The sequence below is a fragment of the Rhineura floridana genome, chromosome 6 (assembly GCF_030035675.1).
Source record: "Rhineura floridana isolate rRhiFlo1 chromosome 6, rRhiFlo1.hap2, whole genome shotgun sequence".
NCBI classification, from domain to species: domain Eukaryota; kingdom Metazoa; phylum Chordata; class Lepidosauria; order Squamata; family Rhineuridae; genus Rhineura; species Rhineura floridana.
In genome coordinates, this window is record NC_084485.1 from 151,917,206 (window position 1) to 151,930,886 (window position 13,681).

At 44.1% G+C, this 13,681-nt stretch overlaps 1 protein-coding gene across 17 annotated transcripts in view; it reads left to right on the plus strand.

The window, feature by feature from the left end:
- RABGAP1L (RAB GTPase activating protein 1 like) overlaps nucleotides 1-3,349 on the plus strand; it is a 371,757-nt gene extending 368,408 nt beyond the window's left edge. For all 17 annotated transcript variants that reach the window (XM_061634135.1, XM_061634138.1, XM_061634125.1 and 14 more), the window contains 2 exons: nucleotides 516-713; nucleotides 1,913-3,349. In XM_061634135.1, the coding sequence (XP_061490119.1) occupies nucleotides 516-713; nucleotides 1,913-2,068 (354 nt within the window). In that variant the 3' untranslated portion in view covers nucleotides 2,069-3,349. The remainder of the gene's footprint in view (nucleotides 1-515; nucleotides 714-1,912) is intronic.
- The last annotated feature ends 10,332 nt before the right edge of the window (nucleotides 3,350-13,681 follow it).

Below are 13,681 nucleotides of genomic sequence, written 5' to 3' on the forward strand. Positions count from 1 at the left end.
CATGGGGGTATTTTCAATTTAACATTGCGTTATGTGAAAAATCCATGCTGACTCTAGTATATAGCCACTCTTGTGGCTGTATAATTCTTGGCCTTAATATGCATATTAAAATATTTCAATTATACAAGCAAAATGCAGCATATAGTGGGTTACTTAAGAAGTATGGCGCCCTACAGTGGTTCAAAAAGTGAGAGTGAGAAAAGGCAGTAAATTATATATGCCATCAATAAATAGGTTTCTGAAATTGGACATGGTCCAGTCTGTGGCACCAACTATATATTGGGGGTTCAGAGTATCATGCTAAACTGATCCCAGATGCTGTAATAACTTTTGACGCTATGTTGTCTTAAATTCAGGAAACACTGGTACACGTTTGGCCAGGAAGAGCCACATGGGGCAACCTGACTCCACCTACTCAGTGACTTTCTTGTTGCCACCCATGACATAAACCTGGCTTAGTGAGAAGCCTCTTTGATATCATGGCAATTAACTGGCTCTCTCTTTGGCTCTTTTAGGGTAACGTGATGGCTTGCAAACATTGTAGTGAAATATTCAGTAAAGAGGGGACATTGAAAGTGCCTGCTCTACCTGGAGAGAGACTGAGAACAGACACAGATGATGAGAAAGATGCCCTTAAAAAACAGCTTAGAGAGATGGAACTAGACCTGGCACAGACCAAACTGCAGCTTGTGGAAGCCAAATGCAAAATACAGGTAATGTGATTTTATGACTGTTGTGCTGCATTGCTGAAAACACGGATTGCCATTGCATCTCTTGGTGTGGGAAGGAATGAATTGTATCTTTTCTGCCCCTCTAGGTATTGGGGAGTCTTTGATGAGAACATCTCCACTAACAATGAATCATTCTTTGGTGGCCTCTTGTGATAAATCAGCCAGTAACTGTCCTGGGATGTGCATTTGTCTTATTTGGTGAAAAGGGAAGGGCTGCTTCTTAAACGCTAGCACAGCCACAGCCTCCAATTGCTATTTCAAAAAGGTGGGGGGGAGGTTCCCCACAATCTACTGTGTCTTTTTTTGGATCTGCTTAGTGATCAACATTATGTACACCGCCCAGAGAGCCTTTTTGGCTTAGGGCGGTATATAAATTAAATTAAATAAATAAATAAAATTAGTTAAAGTTGCATGCTGAGTGATCTGTACACACACTATACCTTTAAAGCACATTCAAAACACTTTTTCCCCTCAAAGAATTGTGGGCACTGTAGTTTACCCTTCACGGAGTTACAATTCCCAACAACTTAACAAACTACAGTGCCCAGAATCCTTTTAGGGGGAAAATGTGCTTCAAATGTGTTTTAAAGGTATGGATAGGAACAGAGAGTATGTGGCTAACACAAACTGATCTATTCTCTGTTTAGGGAAGTTGTTGAATCATTAGTGAACACTTTGAGGTTCATAGAGATCCACTTTGGCTTTCAAAGACATACAAAAATAATTGTTTACAGAGGGTCACACCTGTAAACTAATTTCCAAGCCTTACTCCCCCCCCTCCCCGTTCAAGAGACAATACAAGAATATTACACCAGTGGCTGACAATTAAGATGTTTTAATATATCTTTTTTTTTTTGCTAATAAATTTAATCATGACATATAATGGCTAGGGAGGGGGAGCATGTCTCTTATAGGGTCTGCACAGCAATAATGGTGTGCTGTCAACCCAGTGAAAGGAAAAGCTCTGGAAATGGGCTGGGGGGGCAGGAATTATGCATCTACCGTGTTGGGATTTGCAGTTTGAGAAACATTCTTGGTTAATTTATCTAGTAATTGACAATCATTTCTAATCCTAATTCTTATAAACTGGTTAATTTCATCATTTCACCAAAAATGACTCAAGTTTTCTCTGCCCTGCTGAATAGTTCTCTGATCACCACTTGACTCTTTTCCTTCCCTAGGAGCTAGAACACCAGAGAGGAGCACTTATGAGTGAAGTCCAAGCTGCCAAGAACTCTTGGTTTAGCAAAACCCTGAACTCTATCAAAACGGCTACTGGCACACAGCCACTACAGCAGCCTCCGCTGTCACCATCGCCCAAAGAGGGCAGCACATAGTTGGGCAGCTGGATTCCAAGCACAAGAGCACAATGGACAAAGCAGCTGATGCCCCTTGAAGATTCCTCCAGAGCACCTGTCCAAGGAGGGAAGCAGGAAAACAGGCAGGAGAGACAACCTGGAAACAAATTCCTTCAGTGTCTGTCATTTGTTATGATGTGGCCCTTTCCAAAGGGGAGTTATTTAAAGAATCCTTTTACATGGAAAACTCATTCCCAGATGCCTTGCCAAAAGCCACATCCTGATACCATCACATTTTACACTTTAATTTGTATGCCTTGATGTTAAAAAAAGTAACAAATAATTCAGAAATACATGTTCCGTATGTTGCTAAAAATTATTCATAATTATTTATGTTGCATTAGAGGGTTTTCCACATTTGGGAGAAGAGAGAGAGGACAAGGTAAAATAATGACGAAAAAGCACATTTGTTATAATACCAGACAGTTTCCTGGTAGATCAGTTCAACGGTTTACAGCTGCATTGCACCCTGCAAAGATGCATCTGTTCTTTTAAGGCTGGAGTCTCAGGCCACATCTGTAACAAGTGGGACAACAGTATTTTTGTTTAAAAACTCTTATAAAGCTACTAAATGGGAACATGTATAAAACCACATCTACTTTAATGCTGCCTTTAAGCATTCCATAACCAATTTCATATATTGCAACAAAGGGAGACCTTCCCCACACCTCTGTTCTCTTTTGCCAATCAGCAGACTCTGGGCACAGTCTGACAAAAGTTCTTATGGGCAATCCCCTTTGCAATGAATAGAGGCTAGTGGACGTGAGCTTCCTGGTGGATTGTGCCTAATGTGTTCTTGCACAATTCCCCTTAATTTTAGCAGGGTTTCTGCAGGAGACATTCCTGGTAAAATGTGTCCAAAAGTGCTTTGATGGAAGGTGACCCTCACCTTTGACTGGCAGGGCAAATTTTTCAGAAGATTTCTGTGTCTGTCTGGAAATCATACTTATTTTATATCTTTCTAAAGTGCAAAAAAGCATTTGTTACATTTTTGAATTCAACATAAAATGTTTATAGAAATGCTTATTTCATGGAGAATTATTCTATTGCTTAAATTGATGGAAATATTTTTTTTATTATACGTAATGTGTATAATAATGTCTCACAGGTTAACACCACTATTGGATGAGAAGTTGGTTATGTAATTGGTTTTCATGTTTTGAAAAGTGTTCCCAGGGACATTGTCCTGTTCTGATTTTAATTCAAATTAATGCAATAGCCTATCAGTCAGTTCTGTACAATAAAGGTTAATGATGCTCATTTAGTGCTTCCTTATCAACCCTGTCTTTCACTAGACATTTTAAACATTCTAGTGCAAAGTTTTACTTGCTCATGATAACGGAGGGCCAAACCAGACTTTACATTACTACTGTAATGTAACCACATCTGTGTTTTTTTTAATAGTATACACTGGAAGGAGGAGGCAATTCTTATTGGGAAGGCAACACACAGGGAGGTATTTATTGCATCCTCCCTAGCCATGATCCCAATGAAAATCAAACCCACCCATGCACCCCGGTGCTGCAATTAGAGTTACTGTTACAATTAGCATTGGTGCCAATGAAAGCCTTTTTTTTCCTAAGGGTAATTGCACTGTGCAGATGATTTTCATCAGGGTTATGGCTGTTAATCCCTCCCCACCCCATGTGCTGCAACCTAATAGCATGCTAAACGTCTGGTTTGTTCCTGGGGTCCTATTGTCATGGACGTCCCAACCCTTCCAGGGTTCAGCCTAGGTTGTGATCTAACTCACTTTGAAGTCTTAACTAGATATTTAATGAGACCTGATTCAGACATTTGGGCCTGCAGTCCTATCTTTGTAGTACTATCAGCTTGGTACTACATCCACCTCTTATGATAAATGATTATGCATATGATTTGCCTCACACAAGAATTTACACAGCACTGAGCATGCATCCTCTCCAGCATGGTACAACCCCCACTAATATTACTATATTATGTTTTTGTGTTAGTCTACCCATAAAGGCGTGTGCCTGCACTGAAGCATTCACAGGTAGCATGATGCTAACAGGCAAGGAGAGGCAAACCTTGGCAGCAGTGGTGCAGCAAGGAGGAGGAAGTGACGATGACGAGAGGGGTGGCGGGGGACTCCAGCCAGGGCCTAGCCGGCAAGTGAGTGAGCAGCAGCAGCAGCAGCAAGGCCATCAGGGGAGTGGGAGGAAAGGTTTGGAGACCTGAGGGGGGGGGAGGCTTGGGAGACCCTTAGAGGGGGAGACCTCTGGTAACCAGTGTGTGGTGGTTAGGGTGGGGTTGGTGAGGGGGTGGAGGAATTGATAGGGGTACCTGGCAGAGGGGATGGGGGGAGTGGAAGGGGGGCGGTATGGCAGAGGGGATGGAGAGATGGCCAGGGGGCACCTGGCACAGGAGGTGGGGGCAGGCCTTGGGGGTGCTGTAGGGTGGTGTGTAAGCAGTGTTGGCCCGTGAAGAGAGCAGGGGCGGCAGCCCCTAATAAAGAATATTAATTTTATTTATTATCTATTTATTACATTTATATCCCACCTTTCCTCCAAGTGGCACATATGGTTCTCTTCCCTCTCCATTTTATTCTCACAACAACCCTGTGAGGTAGGTTAGGCTGAGAGACTGTGACTGGCCCAAGGTCACCCAGCAAGCTTCATGGCGGAGTGGGAATTTGAACCCTGGTCTTCCAGGTCCTAGTCCAGTACTCTGACCACTACACTGGTGTAGTAAATGATTCCAGAATGATTAGCATTTGGGAGTATGGCAGGCACTGTACCCTCCACTCTCTGGGACCAAAAGGACCTTGTGGGCTGGAGGGAGGGGTCCCAGCACCAGCTAGCATGTAAAGGCAGGTTCCCAGAAGAACTAGGTGCCATTCTCAAGGCCCCACATGGAGACATCTCCAGTCCCCACTTGCTGCCCTTCTCTATGCTTTATTTATTTACATGCATATTCCACTTTCCCACAAAGAGCTCAAGGAGGCATGCACAGCTCTTCCCCTCCGTTTCCCAAACAACAACCCTGTGGGTGGGGTAGCCCAAGAAAAGAGGTCACCCAGTGAACTTCATGGCTGAGTGGGGATCTGAACCCGGGTCTCCCCATCCCAGTCCAACACTCTTGCCACCGCTTCACACTGGCTCCCCTTGAACCTCCTGCAAGCCTCCACACACACACAAATGAGCCTTGCAACTGAAAGAAAGCTCCAGGTGGTGCTTTTCATTCCCAGGGGCAGCATTTATGCTGCTGGTGGAAGAGGAGAAGCTTGGGCGACCCTTATGCCCACAGAATGCTTGAAGTGGCCCAGATGCTGCTTCGCTTCCTGTTTCATCCCAGACCTTACTGGGGGCTTCTGAGTGGGAACCTCCCTGTGCTCCTACCTCCCTCTAGGGCCAAAGCCTATTTGCTAGCTCCCTTCTGGCCCAGGGATGACCAGGGGGGGAGGGGGATGTGTGGCCCTCCGATCTGCTCTTGGACTCCAACTCCCATCAGCCCCAGTTAGCATGGCCAATGGTCAGAGGGTGGGTGTAGCCATCCAACCTCATCTGGAAGGCCGCCACAGGTTCCCCACCTGTCCCTCCAGCCTTCATCTCCTGCATCCACCCTGAGCCTGACCTTGTCTGGTTCCAGCGTGCATCTGCAGTCCCAGCTCTGTCTTGACCCTGGGGTTGCAAGTGTTGGAAGTGGGGCAAGAGCAACTCCTGTTCAAGCGGATCAGTTCAAGCGGGAGAGTCTGATTGCACCAGAAGAGGAGAAGATTGGCTGTAGTGAGCTACAGCTGATCTTCCCCTCCTCCAGCACGATCAGCTGGAGTGTGCGCCTCTGACCACCACCACCCCGAGGAGAAGATCAGCTGTAGCCCCTCCGGTGCAATCAGCTCAAGCGGGGGAGTCTGATTGTGCCGGAAGAGGAGAAGATTAGCTGTAGCACGCTACAGCTGATCTTCCCCTCCTCTGGCGTAATCAGCTGGAGTGCGGGGAGCTCCAGCTGATTGCCCCGCTGGCGCCGTATTAGCGGAACGCTGAAAAGCGGAGCACCAAGAAGCAGGGCCCTACTGTAACATCCCAGAAGAATATAAAGATCAAATAAGGAACAGATTTGAGGTTTTAAACTTAGTTAACAGAGAACCAGAAGAACTATGGACTGAGGTCAGAGACATGTTCAGGGAAGAATACAAAATGACAATACCTCTAGCTGTTGGAAAGAACAAACTTGGTCTGCCCAAGATGCATGTTTTCAGTCTGCTATGATTAAAACACTCCACTGAAGGAAAGGTGGACAGAGTCAATTAAAAACATAGAGCACACCTAGAAATTTGCTAGAATATATTTCACCTCCTACTGTTTTATCTTGTGCAAACTGAGACACTCCTCATGTCCACTGGAGACTATTCTGCAGAATAGTCAGTGCCATCATTCCACAATTGTTTTTGGAGTTTTTTTAGTGTAAATTGTGCAAATTGTTGCTGTGCTTCACATATTCACAGAAACAGAAGCAAAAGAAAATGATTTGCTTTAGGAAACGTCACTAAACTTGTAAAGGAAATCAAACTTATTTAAAATGACTCTGAGCTCTATCAGCTGTTTTTATATTGTTGTTTCCTACCTCCTAAAACAAGATCAGCACATCACATGTCTTGTTTCTGTTCTTTGGGCTGATTGCAGGTATTGCCACCACTCACCATATGCTCAGAGGCACATGTTACCAAATTGTTCAAAGCTACACAGGAAGTGGATTGGACTGTGAAAGACCAAGAAATAGAGCATACCCCAGTTTGAAACACAAAAGGCTGTCTTCACCATCATATGACATTAACCAATAAAAAGACTTTGCAATTAATAAAAATAAATTTGACACAGATTTCAAGGATGAATAACGAGAGAAATATAATTTTCTAGGTTATATTCTCTGTAGAAACAGTAGTAACACATAAAAAAAGCAAAGTAAGAAGAAAACCAACAAACATACAAAAATATAATTCTCCAGCTTTGGAGATGGCAGGTGTTGCCACCACTCACCATATGCTCAGAGACACATATTACCAAATTCTTCCAAGCTACACAGAAAGTAGATTGGACTGTGAAAGACCAACCCACTTGACAAATTTGTAGGGCAGTACAGTATCTCAGAGAGAAGGTCAGGTCTCCTGCACCCTGGTGCATTCAGTACAGCCATCCAATTTCCCTGTTTTTTTAAAGTTTGATAGAAATATCAGTTGGCTATAGGTACGTTTTTAAACTGCAAGGGTCTTTTTGCCTATGAATGAATATATCTGCTTTCTAATCCAGGAGGTAAGAAATGGGATCATGTGCAAGTTTGCTGAGAATGGATTGGTTATTTGCATGCTTATTGAGTTCAATGGGATTTACTCCCCTGCAATCATCCTTAGGATAGGTAAAACTGACCATGGGGGGGGGATGAGGAGGGGAGGGGAGGAGGTGGAAGGGCAGAGGTAGGAGAGAAGGAGAGAGGGGAGGAGAGAGATGAGAGCAGGCAGGAGGGGGAGGGGAGGAGGAGGGCAGGTTTGATCATTTGCAGGTTTATTGAGTTCAGTGGGATTTAATCCCATTCAATCATGCTTAGGATAAATGAAACTGACCATGTGGGAAGAGGAGGAGGAGGAAGAAGGAAGAGGGGAGGAAAAATGGAGGGGGAAGGAGGGGAGGGGGAAGGAGGGGAGGGGGAAGGCAGAGGGGAGGGGGAAGACAGAGGGGGAAGGAGAGAGGAGGGGAGGAGGAGAGGGGAGGGGAAAGGCAGGTCTGTTCATTTGCATGCTTATTGAGTTCAATGGGATTTAGTCCCATGCAATCATGCTTACAATAGGTAAAACTGACCATAGAGGAGGAGGGAGGGGAGGGGACAGGAGAAGGTAGGAGAGAGAAGGGGAAGGAAAGGAAGAGGATGGATGAAGGAAGGGGGAGTGAAGGGGCAAAAGGGAGGGGATAGGAGGGAGGAGGAGGAATCATTTGCATGCTTTTTTAGTTCAGTGGGATTTACTCCTGTACAATTATGCTTAGGAAAGGTGAAACTGACCTGGGGGAGGGGAAGGAAGGAGGAAAGGGAAGAAAAGGGAAGGAAGGGTAGAGGTAGGGAGGGTGGAGGGGAGGAGATTGGGTGGGTGGGCACTGGGCAGAGAGAAAGCCCCTTTCATTTCATTTCCAAAAAGAAAACATTGTGAACAATGTTTTTCAGGGTTTCCCCCACCTTTTTATTCTACAGCAGGCACATGTCGTCTCCCACCCAAATTTAAACTTGCCACATCCACACCAGACCTATATATCACTTTAGACATTCATGGCTTCCCCCAAAGAATCCTGGAAAGTGTAGTTTGTGAAGGGTGCTGAGAGTTGCTAAGGAGGGGCCCTATTCCCCTCACAGAGTACAATCCACAGAAGAGGGACTGGCTGTTAAACCACTCTGGCCACTGGAGCTCTATCAGGGGAATAGGAATCTCCTCACAACTCTCAGCACCTTCACAAACTACAGTTCCCTTTGGGGGAGCCATGACTATCTACGGTGAAATAAAGGTCTGGCGTGTGTGTGGCCCCCTGATTAGGCAAGCCAAACAGCTGTGAGCCTGGCTTTTTGGTTCTTCCTGAGCATGCCCGACTTTATAATAGGCTTCAATGTTAAATTTCTTAAATTAATTAAAAATCAGCCAGGCATTTTTTAACTTTTAAACTGCAGAAGATGAAGGTCAGAATATGGGGCAAGGTCAGTAATAGGATTACAGGTACTCTGTGAATATGGCTGATAATTAATTTCAACCAATTATGAGACCACCGAGAAAAAAGACCAACGGGTCTGGATTTTCTCTCTCTTTACACTTTGAACTCTTCATTCTCTCTGAGTGTTTTGTGCATCACCATGAAAACTTAGAGAGTTGTTAAGCAAGTGTTTCTGAGTTCAGGACTGTGTTTTGTAAGGTTTTGTTTTGAAATGAGCTTATGGGAAGCAGCAGAATATCAAGGGGGTATTTCCAATTTAACATTGCGTTATGTGAAAAATCCATGCTGGCTATGGTATGCAGCAATTAAGCACTGGCTTTTTAACAACGCTGAGGTTCAGACTACACATGCTTAGAAATTAGTGAAGTCTGTCATTTTTTTTATAAGGAAAATGCAAGCGTGAGTGAAATTAATGCTTTCCCAGTTGCCCATTTCTGAAGCCCCCCCCAAAAAACCTGCGTTCTTATCTTTGGGGAAAAGAAGTAAAAGGACTCTTGGAAAGTAAGCTGGGGATTGCAAAAACCATTACAGTTATGTTCAATTTCTCAGCCCCAGATCCTGCATTTCCTTTACAAAAAACTAAGGAAAAAAACCTGAGCCGTGTAAAAATGTTTAACTCTACTCCCTGCGTTAGCATGATATCGCTTCATTCTGCTACAGCACCTTCACGTGTAGATTATTAGACACCGGAGGCAAAGGAGAGTGGGGGGGTGAGAGGGTTTCTGAGGGATCCCAAGGTAAATGATTCTTGTGCTTTTTTCCAGTGTTGCTATGGTAACAACTACAAGGGCAAGATGGTTGTCCAATTCAGCAATCTAGACCCGCATGTTAGACTTGCTCACGAGACAACCTCCTCATGGACTTAATTGTTGTCTTTTTTATGCTCCAGACAAAAGCGCAACGCCACCGCACGCAAATCAGTGGTGCACAAGGCTTTGGCATGTAACTGAACTCAGGACTGGGGTGGGGGAATCTGAGGTAGGATGCTCAGATGGAAAAGAAAACGGCTGCTGGCTGCGCCTGTAATTCTTATGTAGAAGAGGGGATTCCAGCAGGTGCAGCTTCTATGACCAAGTTAACAGCACTGGCGCCAGCAAAGGACCGATTAACTTCCTGCCTCTGGGCTGTTTTTATGCTCCCTTTATTTCCACCACCACACGCACTTTGGAATGATTTTGGTCCCAAAAATGACCTTCAAGGGAAAGGATGAATAATTGGGTTTTTATTATACAAAAAGAGTAAGCATATTGGGTAACTCTGCTGCACTACATTGCGGGGTCGCTGCACGGTACTGTCTCTTACCCCCTCCCGCCCCATGGTTATAGCAATACTGGAATATGCAGGGTAAGACATGTTTTCTCAGGCACAGCCGTTGCTTCTCGCAATGTGGGGATAATAGGCTGTAGACTGTATATGCACTGGCATGGGTCTTTTTAATATTTAAACATGTTACGTTTTTTAAAACATTTAGGAAACACCATGGACACATCTCTTTGTTATTTTCGTTTGGAACACAGATGTTGTCTAGTTACTAAAATCTTAAATTTCTGCATTGACTTCAATGGGCAGCTCTCACCTGCGCCCTGACGGAGATTTTAAAATGGCTTCTCCAAGATAGACCCGGAAAGTATTCAGAGAAGGAGCCTCTTTTCTTGCCTTTTTCATCTATATTTTTCTAAAAACCCATCCCTTGTACTTCCGGTATGGCTGCGTTCCGATTATTGGCTGAGCTGACAGCAGTGACGATTAAGGCGGGAAAGTCCGACAGATGGGTGGAGCAAAGCCTTTTCAGAGGCAGAAGAGTCGGCGCGGTTTGGATTGGGGGCGGGTGTCGCGCATGCACCTCTTCCGGCTGCCCCCGGAAGAAGTGCTGAACAGCGGCCCCCGTGTCCGCCTGCGTCGTCCTTTTCTTGGGTATCCGGTCTTGACATGGAGGAGGTGAGGCAGAGGCGCATGGGGTGTTTGTAGGAATGAGCGAGGGGGATGGCTTGTGCCCTCTTCGACTTTCTGAAAGGTTGTGGGAGGGCTATTGCGGAGATCGGGGTTGTTCATGGGGAGAGAGGAAAAACTGGTGTGTGGAAGAAGAGGATTTCTGTTCATGTGCAGAATGAGGGGTTCCTTTGAGGACGCAAAAATGATTTTTTTAAAAAGTTATAAAATAAAAATCAGATCTTGCGTCCAAATAAAAATAATTCCCAAAGGTGATTGGGATTTTTAAAAAATTAAATAGGGGTCCTGAAGTGTGTGTGTGTGTTACCCATCCCCTTTAAAATAGTTAAATGTTTTTCTTTTGCCGCAGAACTGTAAAGCTGAGAAACTTGCATAGGGACTGGAAGTACTCTGTATGACTTGAAAGCTACTGTAGAGTCGTGGCTAGCATTAAGGGACTTCCTGGTTGAATCTTGCCTCAGCCGTGAATTTACTAGGTGGCCTTCGGCAAGTCTCTTAACGTCCCTCCTACCACCCATTGTCCAGTATGGGGCTAGAAACATACTTAAGAAGGCATCAGGGAGGATTCCTGAGCACAATTTATGCAAAATGTTTGGAGTATTAAAGTGCTAAATAAATACCAAATAGTATCACTGTATCCCAGTGGGAATACTGATTAACCCTAATCAAGGTATTACTGCCCCAGTGAATTTGGTTTGAGAATACATGTTATTGTCTGTTTTGGATCAATATTGATGGAAATAGATTCCTTATGGGAAAAGGACTGGGATAGAAGATGTGTTGTGGCTGGGTGTTTATTTGGAAATACAGGCTGCCCCTTTGGGATGGTTCGAGGATCATATTACATGAGTCAGCACTGGCTTAATATGGATTAACTGCCTTTTTAGATATATATTGCAGGTATGGCAGAAAACGTGTAGGGTGGCTATTGCGACTCTTTCAGTGCATGTTCATACTTGGCTGTTCTAATCCCCACTGGCCCTTTCTCTCTCACACACACACAGGTACACACACGTAGATTTGAGCAACATATTAGCAAAAGGGAGTGTGCATATATACTGTGATTGGGCAAGGTTCCCACTTGTGTGGAAGTCTAGTGCCTGCAACAGTGTACAGTCTGTGGCTGTCATAATCTGTGCAAAAGTGGGTGTGTGGAGTTGGGGGGGCATGTGACATCAGGGGCAGGGTAAAGAGCTCCTCCATGCGTATATGCATGGAGGGCAACTCGTGAAAAAGGATAGCGTGTTACACTGGGATTGCGGAGGTATGCATTCATTCCTGCTTAGCTGCAAAAAAAAAAAGCAACTTCCAAAGCTCCTAACTATTAAATTGTAAAATATAACACAATACGATTAATATCCACTTTGTAAAAAGTAAGCATATAAAAAGTGGCACAACAGTAGGAAAGAAACAACAGTTCAGTTCAAATACATGCTAAAGACCCAATGAAACAAAATGTGGCCTATTTATAGGGCATCTGAATGGCAATAGGGAGGGGATCTCCGACCTAAGGTAAGGAGTTCTGCAGCCTGGATGTTCTGTCTTTCTACCACCCATGCTGCAGTTAACAGTGGAACATAGACATCAATCTCCCAGGAAAGACTGGAGTGGACAGGCAGCTTCCTGTGGGAGCAGGCAGTCCTTTAAATATCCTTGCCTCAAACTCTTTTGGACTTTAAAGGCAATAACCAACATACTGCATTGTGCTTGGAATGGACCAGAAACAACTGAAGACTGTAGAATATTGGAGTCATGTGCTTTGACAAGCAAGGCCCTCATCCAAATACTGGAAGCCACATTTTTAATCTGCAGACGTTTCTGAACACTTTTCAAAGGTAATTCCATGTAGATCACATTGCAGTTCAATATATGACTGGCTAGATCCATCTTCTCCAAGAAAATGTGCAGCTGGTGCACTTGCTCTTCTTAAGGTATGCAGGTATGCCCACAGCCACCACCTGTCCATCCAACAGCACTCCCAAACTGCAAACCTATTTCATCAATCTTGTGTAAAACACTCTGTACTTCTACTCCTATGTTGTTGTAATTATAACATGAGTAACTTGTATAAGCTCCCCGAAGCTCCATGATTGCTTTTTGTGCTCTGAAGACACAAGATGACAGAAGTCATATGCTTGTGTCCTCATGACATCAAAAGCACTCCACAGTTGGCTCTTCTGTGGGGAAGCCAGTTGTATGTGTTCAAATTGTGGGCTTACAGGCCTATAACTGCTGTAAACCGGATTTATCCATTGCCTTTAAAGCATAAAACATAAGCAGCCTTTCAGATAATCCTGGGGATGTGAAAAAGGTTGCATTCTGAAAGAGCTTTCAGATTTGGAATGTTAGCATGGAAAAGATCTGTTCTGCCATGTATTCTACCACCTGTTTCTATCTATAGTGAAAGTGATAGTCTTGTCTATTCTTCAGATGCCCTCACCTTCTGAATTTAGGCAGGTGGTAACTATAGAGAGGCCCTTTTCAGTAGTGGTGCCTTGTCTCTTGAATGTTCTTCCCGTACCTTTCTTACAACTCAACAGTCTGGTTCCATTCTAAAAAAGTAAAGTATTGGCCCATGAGAAATTTCCAAAATATATATTAAGGCAATACCTTTATTAGGCCACCCAAAATATCAGAAGATAGTGTGCAAGCTTTCAAGTTCTCCAGAACTCTTCATCAGCTTAGATGGTAGCCTGATGAGCTCTACAGAACTCATCAGTTCCTTTGGAAATGTCAAAACCTTGCACACTCTTTTATGAAATGTTGGTTGGCCTAATAAAGATATTGTCCTAATAATGGATGTTGGTTTTATTCTTGTGTCTGCTGTTCTGCACTTTGTGTTTTGATCTTTACTGTATTTGTTGTTTTAACTGTCAGCAATTGCTTTCAGGGCAGCTTATGTAGTAGTATATGCATTAATGGATTTGTGTGCCTT